This window comes from Lobosporangium transversale, assembly GCF_002105155.1.
Source record: "Lobosporangium transversale strain NRRL 3116 chromosome Unknown BCR41scaffold_3, whole genome shotgun sequence".
Taxonomy (NCBI): Eukaryota; Fungi; Mortierellomycota; class Mortierellomycetes; order Mortierellales; family Mortierellaceae; genus Lobosporangium; species Lobosporangium transversale.
Window position 1 is genome coordinate 1437526 of NW_019028981.1, and position 17752 is coordinate 1455277.

Genomic DNA, 17752 nt, shown 5'->3' on the forward strand with positions numbered 1-17752 from the left:
AATCCGATGAAGAACCAATGATGTGAAAGAGAAATGAAAACAAAAGAAGGAAAGATCAGAATCGCTTCAATCCGAAAAAAAAAAAAAAGAAAGCACTCTTAGAAACCTCCTCAACAGAGTCCTGCAATTCTATCAAAGCCACTTCAGACAAATGGCTTTTTTTTTGCCTGTGTGTTTACGCACCGACTCTGAACTATGTTATGGCAGCTCAATGAAGGATCATAAACTTACTCCATCATCCTTTATCGAATCGCTTTGAAACACCTATAATGTCCCATACCCGTATCTTTGACTTCCTCCTATACTCATCAATGGAAATGAGCTTTTTTTTTCTTTCTTCTTCTCTCCTCACAACATGCGTGTGGATACATCATATCTGCAGATACTGAATGTCATCACAGCTCTAGTCCTCCCACTTCTGTCTAGATGCAGAGTTTCACATCACCAATTCAGCATAACAAATGACTCAAATGGAGCAGCCAGAAAAAGCTCAACATTAATCGCGTCTTTTGAAACTAAGCCACATGTGGATTGTGTGCACCAAAACTTGAGAGAGTTGCATGAAGCCAGTCCTACTCATTGACCGACCATTTGATTAATAAAAACCTGTTTCTTTATTTTGGACTTGACGCCCAAGCGCAATACTGAGTGTCCATACTGAAGCTTCCGTCTCTTCCCAGAAGTTTTAAGGTGTTTCTTCCAACACGTCTGTTTTTTTTAAAAAAAATAAATAAATACAAGATATACTTTGTATTGAACAGACATGTCCATGGAAATGAATAACTACCTTTATTGTTAATAGACTCTCAAGGGGCTGATTGGGGTTGAAATTGGGATGGGGAGCTGTGGGTATGACATAGAAAAGTGGTTTTTTTTTTCTTTTTGTTTACTTAAACAAGAACAAGGGCATAAAGATTCTCACTCCTCAGTTTACTCATGTCCATATCCATGCTCATGCTTTGGACTTGTTATAGCGGCGAGTTCTGGGTCCTGTACTTGAGTATGTTTGTGATGTTCATGCTGATTCAGAATCACACTGTTATGGGTCGTATTATGAGCAGAGAGACCATCATGTTTGTCTGGATAACCCGAAGCATCCGTAGTGGTGAAAGCTGTAAGTAGTCCTGCCCGATGTGCCTGCGCATGTGCTTGTATGCCTGCGATGGTGGAGGATGCAGCTGGTGGATCCACGATAGCTGCATTATAGTCGGCAATGTGAGTTGTCTTATGGTTTTCGTGAGAAGACATTTCGTTGGAAAGTAATGGAAGTAAGTTATTTTTTTTTAGTAGAAAGAGAAAAGAAGAGAGAGAGAAGAGAGAGAGAGAAGAGAAAATAGGGAGCCCATCGATCCTTGATGCATATAATATCTTCAGGAACAAAGAATCATGGGGACTTTATTCGTCGTCATTGTGACGATTATGGCAAAACAAGGCAGGATGGGAGAGGGTCTGTGTAGACTAAAGACATAGCTAATAGTTTAGTTCGTTCACATGAGCAATAATGTGGAGTTGAACCGTTGGCATCTTCAAGAGTCTTGTCTCAGGCTTTAGCAAACAAACTCTCGGTTAGAGTCAGCTGTCTACAAATCGATTGTTTGGAGAAAACGCCTTTTGTACTTGATCTGGATCTAACGGTACTGCATGTCATTTACTGACTAATAAAAAAAGTCTGCATAGTGGTAGATCAAACCCAAAGGATAGGGCAAAAGATCGATCTTTTGTGAGATACAAATGGTGATATGGTGATGCGGGGTACAAAATTTACGATTGATCAATCCAAATGCACAGAATCCTTTAAAGATAACAACCTCCCCATTAAGTGGTAGTCATAGATCGTTTGGAGAGCGTTTTTTCCTTTTTTCTCTTTCACACATTTGTACGTGTATAATGTCAAAGTGTATACACGCATAAATCTAAGCTTTTATTCCTGTCCATCTCATCCTTCCTAGGACAAAGGTCAAGGACAATGGGACGACTGTAGGAGTATATATCAAAATCAGAAAAGACGCATGGTGTACATGTAAAATGATATAGAACCATATTACATATCAATTCATTAGTAAAGAGATGAGGCTTGGCCATCAGCATTTGTCAAACATAAGAACAAAGAGGACAGGCGAAGTAAGACAAGGCCAGGCCAAGCCATGCCTCTGAGCTTGTGTGCCTATTACCATATGCTTTTGTGTCCATCTTGTATCTTTTTCTTTTCTCTATGGTTGACTAATTGAGCGATGGATCTAGTTGACAAACTGTAAGAAAGTAAGGTTGTGAAGAGAAAAAGAATGCAATGCCACTGCAATGCAATGCAAATGAATATCGAAATCAATAGTCTTTTTCATTTTATTTTGCTGGGGATAAATTTGAGTGTTTTTGGGTGTTTGAGGTCTAATTTACAAATTTTGATCGGAGATAAGGACACTCAACTTTTTTTTCTTCCTCTTTTCTTTCTTCTTTCTTCATTCACTCTTCATTCTCCCCTACACTTACATTCAACTTTATCCCTCGTACTTCAACTTCCTTCCCTTTCTCTCACCATGTCTCAGGAAGCAGTGTATGTGAATGAATAAACGGGACAATGGCACGAATGCAAATGCACAACTAAAAAAAAGAAATTGTCCCACGCATCTTCATGAAATACTTTTATTTTTGCTTTTGCATGGGCTTGATCGAATTTAACAGCTGTGGCTGCGCTGTCTTTATTGCTATCAATATTTCTGTCCTACTTTTATCCAAGGAGACTTACCTCAGATTCAACTCATCTCTATCTCTTATATGGTCGATAGTGCTGATATCGGTCTCATCGGCTTGGCCGTCATGGTATGTGAAGCTATGGCTATATTGATATATTGTCTATAAAGGAAACAAACTGCAAGCTGCCATGTCAAATGGAACGATCAGTAGCATAAGCATATAGATCTTACAGGAAACCTGCTTTCTCACGCTTTATTATTTTGGTCTCTTTATCACCTTTACTTCTCGCTGTCCTTTTTGGCGCATTGGTTCTTTTTCTTTCCTTCTTCACATGACTGGAACTGGTTTAAAAAAAAATGCTTTGTAATAGGGCCAAAACTTGATCTTGAATATGAACGACAATGGATTCGTTGTCTGCGCCTTCAACAGAACTGTCTCCAAGGTCGATCATTTCTTGGAGAACGAGGCAAAGGGCACCAAGATCGTTGGTGCTCACTCGATCGAGGAGTTCTGCAAAAAGTTGAAGCGTCCTCGCAAGGTCATGATGTTGGTCAAGGCCGGTTCTGCTGTGGATGATTTCATCGAACAAGTCTTGCCTCACCTCGAGAAGGGTGATATCATCATTGACGGTGGAAACTCTCACTTCCCAGATACCATCCGTCGCACCAAGTATTTGGAGTCCAAGGGATTCCTCTTTGTCGGATGCGGTGTCTCTGGTGGTGAAGAGGGCGCTCGTCATGGCCCCTCCATGATGCCCGGTGGTTCCAAGGAGGCATGGTAAAGAAAATGAAAAAGAAAAAGAAAAGTTTTACTAAATGGGAGTCATTTTTCGCAATGTTTTTCATCATACTGATCTGATCCATCTTTTTTTCCCTTTGTTTAAAAACAAATTTACAAACTTAATGTTTATTTATTTAATCTTTTTTATTTAGGCAACATGTCCAGCCCATCTTCCAGGCTATCGCCGCTAAAGTGAATGGTGAACCCTGCTGTGACTGGGTTGGTGAGACCGGCGCTGGACACTACGTCAAGATGGTCCACAATGGAATTGAATACGGTGACATGCAGATGATTTGCGAGGCTTACCATATTCTCAGGGAAACCCTCGGTCTCTCAGCTGATGAGATCAGTGAAATCTTTACTGAGTGGAACAATGGTGTGCTTGACTCTTACCTTATTGAGATCACCCGTGATATCCTCAAGTTCAAGGACACTGATGGCTCTCCTCTTGTTGAGCACATCAAGGATACTGCTGGTCAGGTAAAAAAAAAAAAAAAAAAAAAAAAAAAAAAAATGCATACAAGTCAGATCATGATTTGATTATTATTATTTTGTGCGCAGTTTTAATGCTGACATGAACTCTGGCGTCATCGCTCTTTAATATTCCTGTTCGATTGATTTGCTGACTTTTTTTCTTTCTTTCTTTCTTTCTTTCTTTTCTTGGGGAGAATAGAAGGGAACCGGCAAGTGGACTGCTATCTCTGCCCTTGACAATGGCATGCCTGTCACCTTGATTGGTGAGGCCGTTTTTGCTCGCTGCTTATCTGCAATCAAGAACGAGCGTATCCAAGCATCTTCTATCCTTAAGGGACCTGAGGCTACTCCCTTCACTGGTGATAAGAAGCAGTTCATCCATGATGTCTCTAGCGCTCTTTATGCCTCCAAGATTATTTCGTATGCTCAGGGTTTCATGTTGATGCGTGAGGCTGCCAAGGAGAATGGCTGGCACTTGAACAACGCTGGTATTGCACTCATGTGGCGTGGTGGTTGCATTATCCGCTCAGTCTTCTTGGGTGATATCAAGACTGCTTACACCAACAACCCTGATTTGGAGAACTTGTTGTTCGACCCCTTCTTCACAAAGGCTGTCACAGAGGCTGCCCCTGGCTGGAGACGCGTGGTTTCTCAGGCTGCTCTCCGTGGTATTCCCACTCCTGCAACCTCCTCCGCCTTGGCCTTCTATGACGGCTACAGAACCGCAGTCTTGCCCGCCAACTTGTTGCAGGCCCAGAGAGATTACTTTGGAGCCCATACTTACCAACGTCTGGATAGTGATGAGTGGGTCCACACCAACTGGACTGGCCGTGGAGGCAATGTTGCTTCGACTACTTACCTTGCTTAAAAAAAGTGGATTTCCTTACTATTCTCTCTTCATTAACTTGCACTTTAAAAAACTCTTCACTAAATCTCACTTCATGTTCAAAACAAAAGCAAAAAAAAAAAAAAAAAAAAAAATTCTTCTCTAGTTTAGTTTTATATTTTGGTGAATAAATTACTGGAGAAAGATAATTTTAAGAATTTTTTTAATATTATGTTGTTTTTTCCATTAGTGCTATCCATTATTCTTACATCGTCGACTACAAAGATATATATATATATTACAAACTATTAAAAATGGAGGAAGTATATGCTTAAATACATGGCAAATGAAATACAAATACAAGAAATGTTTAAAAAATACTAAATCAATGAAAAAACCGTTCTTTCCCTTCCTCTCCTTCTTCCTCTTTTTTTTTTTTTTTTTTTTTTTTTTTTTCTTCAAAAGAATGTGAATTTGCTCAGGCTGCGAGAATGATTCAACTTGGCGGGTGGTTCGACCATCACCGATTTAGCATACAGCTCCTCATCATTCAACACATGTGTATCTGTAATCAATCTAGAGATGAATGGATCTGGTTGGATCCGATGGTATCCTGCTGTTGCCGTTGTTGTTGCTACTGCCGCTCCTGAGGAAGAAGGAGCCTCCTGTTGAAAGCTCAACACCATATTGATCACATCTGTCATTAATACAAACTTCTGCCAATGCAACATTGTAGATCCAATCATTGTCATGGTCGTTGTCGTTGTTGTGTTTGTCATAGTTTCACTGGTCGTTGTCATCGTCGGTAAGGGTCCCTGTCGGAAATCCTTATTGCCTTCACTGATCGACAACAAATCAGCAAGGTGTACACCCAAGTAAGGAATACACGGTCCTTTGGTCGCTCGAAGGGCTGCACGATATTCAAAGAAGGATCGCTCAGAACCCATCAAATGCTCCAGCTCCTTGAATGTGTTCCAAATCTCTTTGTTCTGTAATAGCTCGCGTGTATGTGTCAATCGATGGATCGATGATGTGTTCAACGCTCCAATGATAGCCATTGTCGTATTGTAATTGCCCATATCACGTAGGATCTGTTTTTAATAAAAAATATAAATAAATAAATGAATAAAGAGTAAGAATTATATAAGAATGTTGTTATAACAATTACTCCCCACAAGTACTTTTTTTTTTATCATCTTACCTTGGCAATCGAAATAAACTTCTCCATCATCTTAGCACGGTGCTTGGGTTTGGGTGGAAGAAGAATCATGGTTGCAACCCATAAAGAGATAAAATTAAAGAAGGAAATGCATGTCTGAATCGCCACTGATCCCTTCTTGGTCTTCCAAACGTGGCGGAGCATATCTCTTGGCTAACGTATTTTACCATTACAAAGCATTAGATTAGTTTCGCTTTTGCTTTACTGCTACTGTGCAATATATATATATATATAATTACCTTCAGTTTCATGAAAAGCCCATACTCAACGCAGGTCAACTGTTCCGCAATCGCCATATCCTTAATCTCCATAAATGGAATGTTCACAGCCGTATAGTCCACAATCGGAGACGAGTTATAGGAGGGTGCCCATGGATTATAGCTTAATTTCGAATGACGATGCTGCTGCTGCTGCTGTTGCTGCTGATCCTGTTGCTGCTGTTGCTGGGTATTAAGAGGATAGATCTTCTCATCCGATACACCACCCACGGATACTTCAGAAGCTGTGGTGGTTGACGAACTATTGTTATTCATAATTGCGTTCGTGGATGACAATGATGACATCCATGAAGAGCTTAATTGAGATACCTGTGATCCATATGCCGGAATGTGAATTGGAGCCGAATGCGATGCCCCAATCATAGAAGATGAAGAAGAAGTATGAAGATGAGCCGGTGGAGGAGGAGTTGTTGCAGACATTGATGGCGTTGTAGACGTTATAGTATTGCTCTGTTGCTGTTGTAACATGGATCGTTGTTGTCTATATCCATGGCTGCTACTTCGTTTATTGATGTATGGAATCGGACCAATAGGTGGTAAAACCGATGGTAGAAGTAGAGTATCGCCTTCTGGGAAATTTGATTGTTGTTGTTGTGACGATGTAAAGGATGAAGAGCCTATTGTGAACGGCCCAGGGTTTGATGACACAGACGATGCAGACCCTCTTCTGCCTGCTACAAAGGTCTCCATAGCACAGACTGAAAGCCCTTGAGCAAATGATCCTGTACTTGAACGACGATCCCGACCATTTGGAATAATATTGTGATGATTGGCGAAAAAAGTCCTGGAATGTGGACGACTAATGCCGGCTGCATTACCAGCAATATTGTTGCTACTGTTGCTGTTGCTGCTGCTGTTGCTGTTGCTGTTGCTGTTGCTGTTGCTGCTGACATTGCCGCTACTGTTCTGGCTACCAAGCAAACTCAGGTGAGCAAACGCTGCTAGACTATCCAGATACACAGAGTTCTTTTTGCTGCTGTTGGCACTACTGTTCCCACTACAGCTACCACTGTAATTACTATGGTTGATCTCCATCGTATAATCATCCTCATCCATGAACCCCCATTCACGATCCTCATCCATCTCCTCTTCCCCCTGAATACTGTTCGTGTCATGAAAGCCAGAATCCAAATCCTCATCTACTGTCGAAACTGAGGATATGGATGAGGACACGATTGTCAAAGGCAGTTGAGGAGCCATACTTTTAGACAAGGAAGTCGACAATGAGACGGATGATGTTGAGGCTGCAGCAGCCGCAGCAGCAAAGGACACAGCATGATCAGATAACGATGACGACATTGAAGATGATTGAGATGACCATCTCCAAGAATTAAAATAGTGAATGGACGAGAGCGGAAGCAATTGTTGATAGATTTCGTTCAGATATGGAAATAGAGCAACACGTTCACGCAAGAACGCAGCCACTCGCTGACGAGTCTGACGATGAAGGATATCATTCGGATGATCCTTAAACCAATAGTATAGACATGAGCAAATCCTGTCCACAGTGACATCAAGTAGCGCAGCGCAGCACAATACAAGAAAGGAATCATGCGATTTTCGGTAAGATTTTTTTTTTTTTTTTTTTTTTTTGACAATGCATAAAAAATAGTTAATAACAAAAAAAAAAAAAGGATTTAGCCGAAAGAAATAAATAGAACAACATTTTTTAAAAATAGAATTTTTTTTTTTTTTACACAATAGACATGGATGGACATTTTACCTGAGTCGCGTATTGCTCGCTTCTGAATCCTCATCATCCACCATCTCTCCAAGTGCATCAAATCGTGCAATGAACATCTCGAGTAATTCACGCGGACGCATGAACCTGCGATAGATCATCAGAAATACCTTAGTCCGAGCAATCTGGTCTGTTTTTTTTTTTTTTTTTTTTTTTTTTTTGAGAAAGAAGAAAGATATCAAAGAATGGTTAGATCTTTTTTCTTTTTTCCGTCTATTTTTACTAATGCTTTGTCATCATCGTACGATTACAAAATAAAGATGGATGACAAAGGACAATAAGGATCATAAACTGATGAAGGAAATCAATGGAACTATAGAGCACTAAATTGTATCAGCAGCGACAAGTTCTTGGTAGGCACTTTACGGCGAACATGACATACAAAAAGCGCCAAAACACAATAAAGCAAAAGAAAGAAAAGGAAAGGCAACAGTAACGCAATGCGATGCAATGCAAAGCAGAAGAAATAAATAAAATAAAATAAAATAAAATATATATATATAAACAGGGATGTTTTTACTTTCCCCTTAATGCCATGTTTGGAATAGCTCCGAAAAATCTTACCATGCGGATTTGCATAATCGAGCACGGTCAGTTGGTCAACCAAGTCTTCGATCGATGTTCCGGGCGTTGACTCGCTACAAATCAATGTCAACATCAACAACAAATTAGTCCTTCATTTTGTATATCAAACGTCAACAGTGCACATTCCCCATCATGATCATAAATATCGGAGAGATTTGGTGTTCCAACCGAACCAATCCTTCCCTCTCTCTTCTCTCTCTTGTGAAAATGGGCGATGTTGTAGTACAAAGGATACATACACATCATCACACCACATATATAATATATTTATACATTTACATGTTATTCATAAGCAATAACATTAGAATAAGGGGAAGAGTTTCTTTTTTTGCCGCGTAAAATAACAAATAGAAAAGATCGGATGATCCTCTCTCCTCCTTTATCTCCTCAAATAAACAAATGCTAGAAACGTATTAGGAGACAAAAAAAATAAAAATAAAAAATAAAAAAAAACCTTCTTCACCCCTTGTTCTTCGTAGGAGAATAAAGTAATATAACCGGAACATACTAGTCAACTCTTTTTTTTTAAAGCTTTTTTTCACAATTGGCGGGAAAAAAAAAAACACACGCGTCAGGGGTAGAAGTAAACAATGAGTATTAAATATATATATATATCATAAAAGAAAAGAGGATATGGCGTTGAATGATGGGAGAGAGAGGCGGGTTCGGAAACCGTGCGCGTCTTACACGCGTCGCAAACTCTCACTAGTTTCCCCGTCATCTAATTTTAAAAAAACTGAAAAAACATCCTTTTTTGACCAAACTGTGATTAATAATCGTCTGTCATGTCATTTTGACCTCACTTGCCTCCACAGCTTCGCTTTTTTTGATTTTGTGCCTTGCTTTTTGCTTTGTTTTGTTTATGATAAAAAAAAAAAAATCCTGCGCAAGGACCATCCATATTATTTTAAAGACCAGGAGAAGAGGAGGTGGTGGGGGGAACAACTAAGATCAGGGGAAGAGGAGAAAAAAGGGAGGTGGAGAACAAGGCAACAGGAGAAGGAAATAATAAACATTACTTCTTTTTTCTTACCAAGAATCCTTGGAGCTTCTACGAGAACTGAGATAACTTGATTCACTTTTCACAGATGATCCTTCTCCTGTAGCATTGGGTGTAAGAAACTGTTGCTTGTTATAAAGTCCCTGTAATTGATGAATGCTGCTAGTACTCCTGCGGAATTGATTACTGATGTTGAGGTTGGTGTTGCTATTGTAATTGTTATTGCTACTGCTACTACTATTGCTATTGCTATTGCTGTTATTATTGCTGCTGTTATTAGTGTTGGTGTTGGTGTTGGTGTTGGTATGATCTCTGCTACTATTGTTATTGTCAGCCTTGAGGTACATTGAACTGATACTATTCCCAATCAATGATATCCTGTTGCTGTTGTTGTTGTTTGTATGAACACCAGCAGGTGTAACTGTGGCTGCGGTGGTTGTAGTAGTTGCTATGTTTTCATTATTGTTGTTATTGTTTGTACGAGTCGGAATAGGAATAGGAATAGGAATAGAAAGCGTTTCCTCATTCTCACCATCGCCACTAGCTCCATTTGTATTCGAATGAGCTAAAGTAGCAAACATGCTTGACATGGGAATGGTAATGGGAAGTGGAGGCAGTGAAGGAACTGAAGAAGAAGAAGAAGAAGAAGAAAGAGGAGGCAAAGCTGCTGAAGGAAGTGACATGTCAGTCTCAAGTATTGAAGAAGCAGCAGAGTGGATCACACTGGTGTGCGCCTGAGTTTGTGTTTGTGTGCCTGTTATGATGCTTGTTGAATCTTTGTTTGTGTTTGTTCCAATATTCGATAATGAAAGACCCTGTTTTTGTTGTTGCTGTACCTGTTGTTCTTCAGCTCCTTGTTTCTGTTGTTTCTGTTGCTGTTGCTGTTGCTGTTGTCCTTGTTGCTCTTTTTCGGACACAAGAGGCTCGGAGGAAACGGAAGAAGAAGATAAAAAGTAGCTATCCAGTACGTCTGGGGAGAACGGTAAAGGCGGGAAGAACGGCAAGGGGGGTAATGTCGTTGCTGTACTGCTACTACTGTTGTCAATGTGGTATCGTGGTGTTGACACTGATGTTGGTGTCAAGGTTGTTGATACCAAGGGAGAAAGGGAGGGAGAGGCGGTAGGGGAAGATCGGTGGGAGGAATTATGGTGGGCACTGCTGCTGATACCGCCACAACTGTGAAGTCGACGATGTGGTGATTGTGCCAAAGTTGTCGCGGTAGGACCGAGGGATTGAGGATGGCTATGCTGTCGCTTATGATGGTTATAAAAATGAAGAAAAGGATTTAGTGAAGAAGAGGAAGGGGAAGAAGAAGAAGAAGAAGAAAAAGGAGGAGAGGAGAGTTGCTCAGCTGAGAGCTGACGAAGATGTTGACGACTTGATTTGGATGGTACATTCTGATGCGCAAAGGACCCCTTTGGTGGACAAGCAATAGAAGGCTGCGGTGAGAGAGCAGGAGAGGGATATGTATTGACAAGAGAATTTGATCGCGAGGCTCTGTTGCTGCTGCTGCTGCTGCTGCTGCTGCTGTTTTTACTACTGCTATTATTATTATTGCTATTATTGTCATTATTGCTATTATTGCTTGATGAGAGACCTGATTTTGTTTTAAAAGAGGTGGCGGTGGGGGAGAAGGCTGTATTGAGAGATGAAGATGTGGAAGCGGAGTTTTTGTGGAGATTCTTATTGAAGATGGGTGAGCTTAGTGGCAAGGCAGATGCGGAGGCAGTAAGAGTGGAGGATGATGGTGGCAAAAGCGCAGGCATCTGCACTAGAAGGGGGGGCATTGAATCAGGTATGGTTACTGTATCTCCTACTGCTGCTGGTGTTGTTGCTCCTGCCTGTCCTCGTGCTGCGGTACCTTCCGAAGGAGAGGTGATGGCAGACGCCAGTGGAGGAGCAGGAGACATGTCAGAGAAGACGACACGGCAGGAACACGTTGAGAATGGAGATGATACTATGATTAAGATGAAAAACAGAGATCCAAAAGAAAATGCCAAAGTGTTGAGGATGTAGAAGCGAGGATTAGGCTGTGAGAATTGGGTGTTAGAAGCTTGTGTTTGTTAAGGCTGTAAATGTATAAGGAGAATAACGAAAACGAAAAAGTGAGAAGGAAAGAAGTAAAAAAAAAAAAAAAAAAAAAAGAAGGTTGCAGTTCAGTCGAGAAGCGATCTTCCTTCAGTCCAAAAACACTAAGAAACAAAACAAAGGAAGAAAAGGGGGGTCATGTTTTTTGCATGCAATGCGTCCGAACAAGAGAAACGGATCAAATACACAATGCGTAAGATCCATTCCTTGCGAGTGGATTAGAAAATCGAAAAACAGAAACTGGTTCCTGGGGCCATTTGTGTGTGAGATCGGAGTAGAATTGTCGATCTAAAAAGAAAAGTGAATTGGAAAGATACTCTCCATCCCCTCTTTATTTCAGAGAGAGTTGATTGAAGGCCTTCCTTCTCAGAATTAACTGGTTGGGTTTCTGACTCCTACGGTTAATTATCTAAAAGTGTCCAAGGAATCAATTGAAAAAAATATCCAAAACCGTGGATTGTGATGAGAAAAAGGGCAGTAGTCAACATTGACATGGATATGGCTATTGGGGGAAGCTCAGGTGGTGAATATGAGGTGGCAAGCGTCAAAACTGCCCTATTAAATTCAGACGTAAAGTATTTTATTTTGTCGCGATGTGTTGGGAAGAAGTGAGAACTGTGTGACAAGGAAGGTATAGAAAAAGCATAACGGGAGGAAACAGGTCGGGACAGAAGCAAAAAAAAAAAAGGGACAGGACAGGGGAATATGTGAGATCGAAGATGGGGGTGAAGAGACCATGCGCGTCAGATCATGCAGCAGATTGTCTATCGTGCCGTATTTGTTGTCCTGGTGCAAATATCATGTCATGCAATGATCCAAGATTCTTACGGGACATCCTTCTAGCATGAACAGCCCTGACTCACATTACCCAGTCGCGCGACAGGACATCACCAGACAGACAAGACGACAAATATAATACTAGCTACTCAGAATGGTACATCTATCGAGTGCAGCATGTGCTAGTTTAGCGAATGCTCTCCTTTCAAGTAGTGAGAGAGAGAAAAGTTACATGTAAAAGCCTTGTGTAAACCATCTATCTATAAATGACAATGCATAGTGAGTCCTACTGCCATACATTATATAAATCATGATACTCCCAAACAGCCTTGTAATGAAGGCAGGCACACTAATTGGTTCCCAACATCAATTGAAATGGCTCTTTTTCTCCTTTACAACTGAACATGTACATCAATTGTTCGATGCTATGAATATCCCATACACCGTCTCTGCTCATTATTCTTCGCTTCCATGATCACATGCTCTCTTTTTTACATCATCCCAAACCAATGAGCATTTGCATCATGTTGAGGCATGTGGTCATCCTCAGGTGAAGGAGGGGTAAAAAAGAACTAAGGGGAACATCATTCTCATGTGTTCTTGTTTTTTATTTATTTTTTTACTCTCTATTTTGATGTCTGAAGATATCATGCTGTAATTGTTGGCTAGCCACGATACTATCCCCAAAAGCTCGGCTGTGATCGCAGCAACTGACCGGGCTAAAAAAACCCGGGTGTGGTTTAATCATGCAACAATGCAATTTGAGTTGTCTCCCCGGTAGATCTCCGGTAGCAGTAGCGCAGTAAGAAAAAAAGGAGAGACGGTGACGCAGTAAAACAAACACAAGAAGGCAGTGGTGTTATACAGCCTCAAAATAGCATTTCACCAAGTTTAAATAGTAAGAATAGGAGGAATAGGAGAGAATAGTAAGTAAACTCTCAGAATGCGCGACCGCCCTCATCGTGGCCCTATTAATATAAGACCAGACAAGATCATCAATAAGCTACCAGGAACTGACCCAGAGGGACAAGACCTGTTGCTTCGCTTCCCTTTACGGGCAGCGCGCTGCAACTCATCGTCGAGAGTAAACTGTGTGTCTGAGTTGGAAAACAAAGACTAGAGATGTACTAGACAGAGATCCTGTAAGTACAGTCGATACAGAAACAATTACTTCCCGATTGAAGTAGCCTTTTATAGCGCTTTTCCAGGTGTGTGACTGTATCCAAGCTAATGGATGACCAAACTTTTGGCAAGGACATGTGGGATCCACTGATCGACACTAAGTGAGATTTGGGTTTGAAATTAGAAGAAAAAAAGAAAAGAAAACCTATCACATCAAGCCACAAACCATTTTGTTTATTTTTGTGCGCGTAGTCCCGTGATAACACTCCGTTTATCTTCAAAAACAATATGAAGTGATCAGTCTCCATTATTGGGCTATTGAAATATTACCAATATACCAGTACGGCGGTATGTCAGCAGCGATCCTAGTTTAAGAGAGCGTTCTGTTGCTACAGCTTTACAGGACTTTTGTTCGTAATGTCATTCTTTGCCACCATAATGTTGGAGAAAAGAGCATTCTGATTGGAGGAGGTATCCTACAAACTAAGGTGCTACAAGAGATTTCGATTGGTCTAGAATTATTTTCTATTCAATGACTCCACTGATGGTTTGTACGCGCCAATGTGATCGACAGTGGTGAGTCAAGCTACATAAGTTGGTCTTGTAAGAGTGAAAAGAACTCTAAGCTCTTACTAACAAATTAATGTCTAATTGTAACAGATTTATCATTGACCTTTCCAGGAATACATTTTTCACTTAAAGCCTAGCAATTACTAAGCCCTGCTGTGTAGTAATAAAAGGGATCTAGGAGAGACAGTGACTAAGCCTTACAATATGGCGGAAAAGAGAGACAGAATAGCAAGGAGGATTTGGGATGTACAAGGTTATTACTATTGATAGTATTAAAAGGGATCAAAAGAAAGCTTAAGTTTGCTGGATTGTGCTGAACCTGAGTAACGGTCCCTTGAATATACATGTACGACCATCATAAGGTCTATTTTCTGATGTCAATCTGTCAAACATCCCTTATCTTACAGAAAATGAAAACAAAACAGCGTTCTTTGTAAAGACCTGAAAGGACTCGTAATAGTTGTGAATAGCAACGAAAAGTGAAGAAGATGTGATACTTAGTATTAAAGTCTATGCGAGGATAGGAAACCCTTGTCCAAAACAACCACCAAGTCGCATTTATAGCGCCATTGTTGCTGGAAAGAGTCGTCTCTGCCTTCAATAATGTAGAGTAGTGTGCTTTATTCAAATAACTATGTATCTTTTTTTCATATGAAGGTTTCAATCTTTCATAAGGATCAACACATTCTAAGGTAGTAGGCTTTTGAACAGATCCCAGGGCACAGTCGTCGCAATATTTAACAAAAAGTTAAAGACGACTATTTTCAAGACATACTCCCTAGGAATATATTTCCAATGGGAAATCATTCTGTCCTCAAGACAAGAATACTTCCTCTTCCAAGCAAAAAAAAAAAAATAGCTTTCTTCTGAAAGCGCTTCATCTGTTGATTATGCAATAGCAATTAATTCAAGGTAATGCCAGTTCATTAGATTTTCAAAAACCATTTGACAATAAGCCGTGTCTTCCCGTTTTCAAGCTTGTCAGCATTATCTCCACATTTTGAACGCAATAACAACGAGGCCCGAGAAAAAAATAAAAAATAAAAAATTGCGCAGCTTTGTTTGAGCATATCGATCGGTTATCCATTCATTCATTCAAGTCATCATTATAGCACCATCAAGCAATTGTATAACAAGACATGGCGCTGTGATTAACCTTTCCATACTTTTCGCAATACGAGTCATCAAAAGATTAATCTTTTCGTGATGTTTATTTATTTCTACAGTATCTTTGCTTGTCATTCAGATGATCAAGATCAAGACTAAAAGTGGTCTAGCTATCTATCTATTGAAAAAAATCCGATCCAAGAAAGCCAAGAGTGCTAAAGTAATAGAGAAACCTGATAAACCTAACAATATCCAAAAGAAAAAAGGCAAAGACGAATGATTGTTAAGAGAGGAAGGTTTTTATGTCTGAAATGACTGATTGTCCGTGTTGATCTGACACTTGTAGTGTGTAAATAATAAAAAAAGAAATCAGAACTTCTTAGAGATATATACGAGTCATTGGATGGTTGGTCCTGGTATAGTTATAAAGGAATCATCATTTGTTTTTGATTGATACACGGCAGTGATTAAAGGATCAGATTCACCATGATGATTCAAACACTTACATGAAGGGTGTGAGAGAGATGAGGGAACAGAAAAGATGGATCTGAATTGAAAAAAAAAAAAAAATAATTTGTATTTGAAGTCACTGATCCGAGTCATGTCCAGTGCAGACAGACAAAGAGATTATTTGTCATGTCACGAAACCCAACTTCATTCACTCCTCTCTTTTCTTCAACCAACTTGACCTAGGCACGACTTGACCACTCGATTAAACAACTGCAAACAAAGCACACTGATATCAAGGAAAAAATAAAATAAAATAAAATAAAATAAATAAAAAAAGTGAATGCCTCGTCTCGAACAACTCGTTGAGCTACAAGGTGCAGCTTTGAGGACCTTGCCTTCTTTTTTTTTTTTTTTTTTTCTTTTTCTTTTACTCATTGCTCGTAAATCCATATTGACATGCCTACATCCTTGTTTATACATTCAAATGTGACATCACAGGTCATGAGGACCGTGTATGGTGCGCAGCATGGCATCCCACGAAAGCGATTCTTGCAACATGTTCTGGTGACAAGACTGTGCGGATCTGGCAGGCAACCAATGCACTGGACCCAACAAAGTGGCAATGCACCAATGTCCTTGAAGGTGCACATCGCCGAACTATTCGTAGTGTAGCCTGGTCGCCTGACGGCAGACAACTCGCCACAGGGTCCTTCGATGCCACCACTGGGATCTGGGAACGAGAAGAGGACGAAAATGGAGGTAAAAAATAAAATAAATCGGATTATCACTCTCTCTGCTCTATTGTTGGGATTGCAACAGGGTCATATCATTGTTCAAAAAAACTCACTAGTTCATTGACTTCTCCATTTTCCTTATTGTTGCTCCATGGTATGTAGATTACGAATGCGTTGCTACACTGGAGGGACATGAAAACGAAACAAAATCAATAGCCTGGTCGAAGAGTGGAGCCTTGTTGGCAACATGCTCCCGTGATAAGAGTGTATGGATCTGGGAAGTTGAGGAAGATAATGACTTTGAGTGTCTCAGTGTGTTGCAGGAACATACACAGGATGTGAAGATGGTTGCATGGCATCCTAATGAAGAGGTATAACCAGCCAGCTTTTTTTTTTTTTTTTTTCCCTTCTTCTCGAAAGACCTGCAATGTCACAAAGGAATCAACTTTTCTGACTAAAATGCTTGGAAATCAACAACATAGCTTCTTGCGTCAGCCAGTTACGATGACACGATCAAGATATGGAAGGATGATGATGACGATTGGTATTGCTCAGACACACTTCAGGGACATGAGTCGACTGTTTGGGCCATTGATTTTGCTCCGTCAGGTGATCACATCGTCTCTGCCTCTGCAGATCAAACACTTAAGATCTGGCAACGGTTCCAACCTGGAAATCCCATGGGCATTGTGACGCCTCGTCGAGGCGAGCCTGTCTGGAAGTGTGTAGCGTCTGTTAAGGGGGAGCATGAACGATGTATCTATTCAGTATCATGGTCGAGGGCGCATGGATTGATCGCGTCTGCGGGCGCAGATAATACGATTCGACTCTTTGAGGTTTCAGAAGTGGCGCCGGATGCTGGCATTGAGGGACAATTGACAGAGGAACAGCGCAAAGCCTTGAATGAGCCGGGTATCTTGTTGCAGGCGAGCAAAAAAGCAGAAGTGAAGAATGCGCACGGAACAAGTGACATTAATTCAGTAGCATGGTATCCCAATGAAGATCATGGCGATTGGCTTGCCTCTGGAGGCGATGATGGGATTGTAAGGATTTGGAGATTAATTCGAGACTAAATCTCATGAAAAAGTAGCAGCTAAACATATCGTAATAGAAGGTGCTACATCTTTGCATTGACCTGAAAAAGATCTCAGGTACACTAAAATAAAATAAAATATTAAATTTAAAAAAATGATGATGGTATGGTCCTCTTTGTACTGTCCAATACGCGTGTTTCACATGGATCGTGGTTTTTTTGAATCTTTAGCATGTATATTCTCTCTTTATTCTTTAAGAGCCCTCATCTATAATGG

General features: G+C 40.5%; 6 protein-coding genes across 6 annotated transcripts; 3 read left to right on the plus strand and 3 right to left on the minus strand.

Moving 5' to 3' along the window:
- The first annotated feature begins 193 nt into the window (after positions 1-193).
- BCR41DRAFT_346322 (hypothetical protein) lies at positions 194-756 on the plus strand. Its single transcript, XM_022022857.1, has one exon. The coding sequence runs from the start codon at positions 356-358 to the stop codon at positions 581-583; it is 228 nt and encodes a 75-aa protein (XP_021885674.1). The 5' UTR covers positions 194-355; the 3' UTR covers positions 584-756.
- Positions 757-930: 174 nt separating this feature from the next.
- BCR41DRAFT_392430 (hypothetical protein) lies at positions 931-1248 on the minus strand (the record flags this gene model as incomplete). Its single annotated transcript, XM_022028454.1, has 1 exon — positions 931-1248. One exon carries the CDS (start codon positions 1246-1248, stop codon positions 931-933), a length of 318 nt encoding a protein of 105 aa, XP_021885675.1.
- A 1159-nt stretch (positions 1249-2407) lies between these two features.
- Positions 2408-4911, plus strand: BCR41DRAFT_346326 (6-phosphogluconate dehydrogenase, decarboxylating). The gene is made up of 5 exons (XM_022022858.1): positions 2408-2551; positions 2784-2817; positions 3062-3468; positions 3624-3951; positions 4145-4911. The coding sequence occupies exons 1-5, from the start codon at positions 2535-2537 to the stop codon at positions 4811-4813; spliced, it is 1455 nt and encodes a 484-aa protein (XP_021885676.1). The 5' UTR covers positions 2408-2534; the 3' UTR covers positions 4814-4911.
- Positions 4912-5229: 318 nt separating this feature from the next.
- Positions 5230-6688, minus strand: BCR41DRAFT_367506 (ras guanine nucleotide exchange factor domain-containing protein; the record flags this gene model as incomplete). The annotated part of the gene is made up of 3 exons (XM_022026307.1): positions 5230-5862; positions 5973-6143; positions 6230-6688. The coding sequence occupies 3 exons, from the start codon at positions 6686-6688 to the stop codon at positions 5230-5232; spliced, it is 1263 nt and encodes a 420-aa protein (XP_021885677.1).
- Positions 6689-8837: 2149 nt separating this feature from the next.
- BCR41DRAFT_125405 (hypothetical protein) lies at positions 8838-11741 on the minus strand. The gene is made up of 2 exons (XM_022019470.1): positions 9628-11741; positions 8838-9125 (listed from the first exon to the last, which is right to left on the minus strand). Exons 1-2 carry the CDS (start codon positions 11502-11504, stop codon positions 9008-9010), a joined length of 1995 nt encoding a protein of 664 aa, XP_021885678.1. The 5' UTR covers positions 11505-11741; the 3' UTR covers positions 8838-9007.
- A 4169-nt stretch (positions 11742-15910) lies between these two features.
- On the plus strand, positions 15911-17593 carry BCR41DRAFT_331731 (WD40-repeat-containing domain protein). Its single transcript, XM_022021812.1, has 4 exons — positions 15911-16082; positions 16207-16467; positions 16605-16813; positions 16925-17593. The coding sequence occupies exons 1-4, from the start codon at positions 16049-16051 to the stop codon at positions 17513-17515; spliced, it is 1095 nt and encodes a 364-aa protein (XP_021885679.1). The 5' UTR covers positions 15911-16048; the 3' UTR covers positions 17516-17593.
- Positions 17594-17752: the final 159 nt, after the last annotated feature.

Excerpts from the sequence above, each read along its gene's own strand:
- BCR41DRAFT_346322 (XM_022022857.1), top strand. The coding sequence starts at position 356 with ATGCGTGTGGATACATCATATCTGCAGATACTGAATGTCATCACAGCT.
- BCR41DRAFT_331731 (XM_022021812.1), top strand. The coding sequence starts at position 16,049 with ATGCCTCGTCTCGAACAACTCGTTGAGCTACAAG. Across the intron at positions 16,083-16,206 it reads ACAACTCGTTGAGCTACAAG|GTCATGAGGACCGTGTATGG; the intron begins GTGCAGCTTTGA and ends GTGACATCACAG. Across the intron at positions 16,468-16,604 it reads AGAAGAGGACGAAAATGGAG|ATTACGAATGCGTTGCTACA; the intron begins GTAAAAAATAAA and ends CATGGTATGTAG.
- BCR41DRAFT_125405 (XM_022019470.1), bottom strand. The coding sequence starts at position 11,504 with ATGTCTCCTGCTCCTCCACTGGCGTCTGCCATCACCTCTCCTTCGGAA. Across the intron at positions 9,126-9,627 it reads AGAAGCTCCAAGGATTCTTG|CTTTAAAAAAAAAGAGTTGA; the intron begins GTAAGAAAAAAG and ends TGTGAAAAAAAG.
- BCR41DRAFT_346326 (XM_022022858.1), top strand. Across the intron at positions 2,818-3,061 it reads TCATCGGCTTGGCCGTCATG|GGCCAAAACTTGATCTTGAA; the intron begins GTATGTGAAGCT and ends GCTTTGTAATAG. Across the intron at positions 3,469-3,623 it reads GGTGGTTCCAAGGAGGCATG|GCAACATGTCCAGCCCATCT; the intron begins GTAAAGAAAATG and ends TTTTTTATTTAG.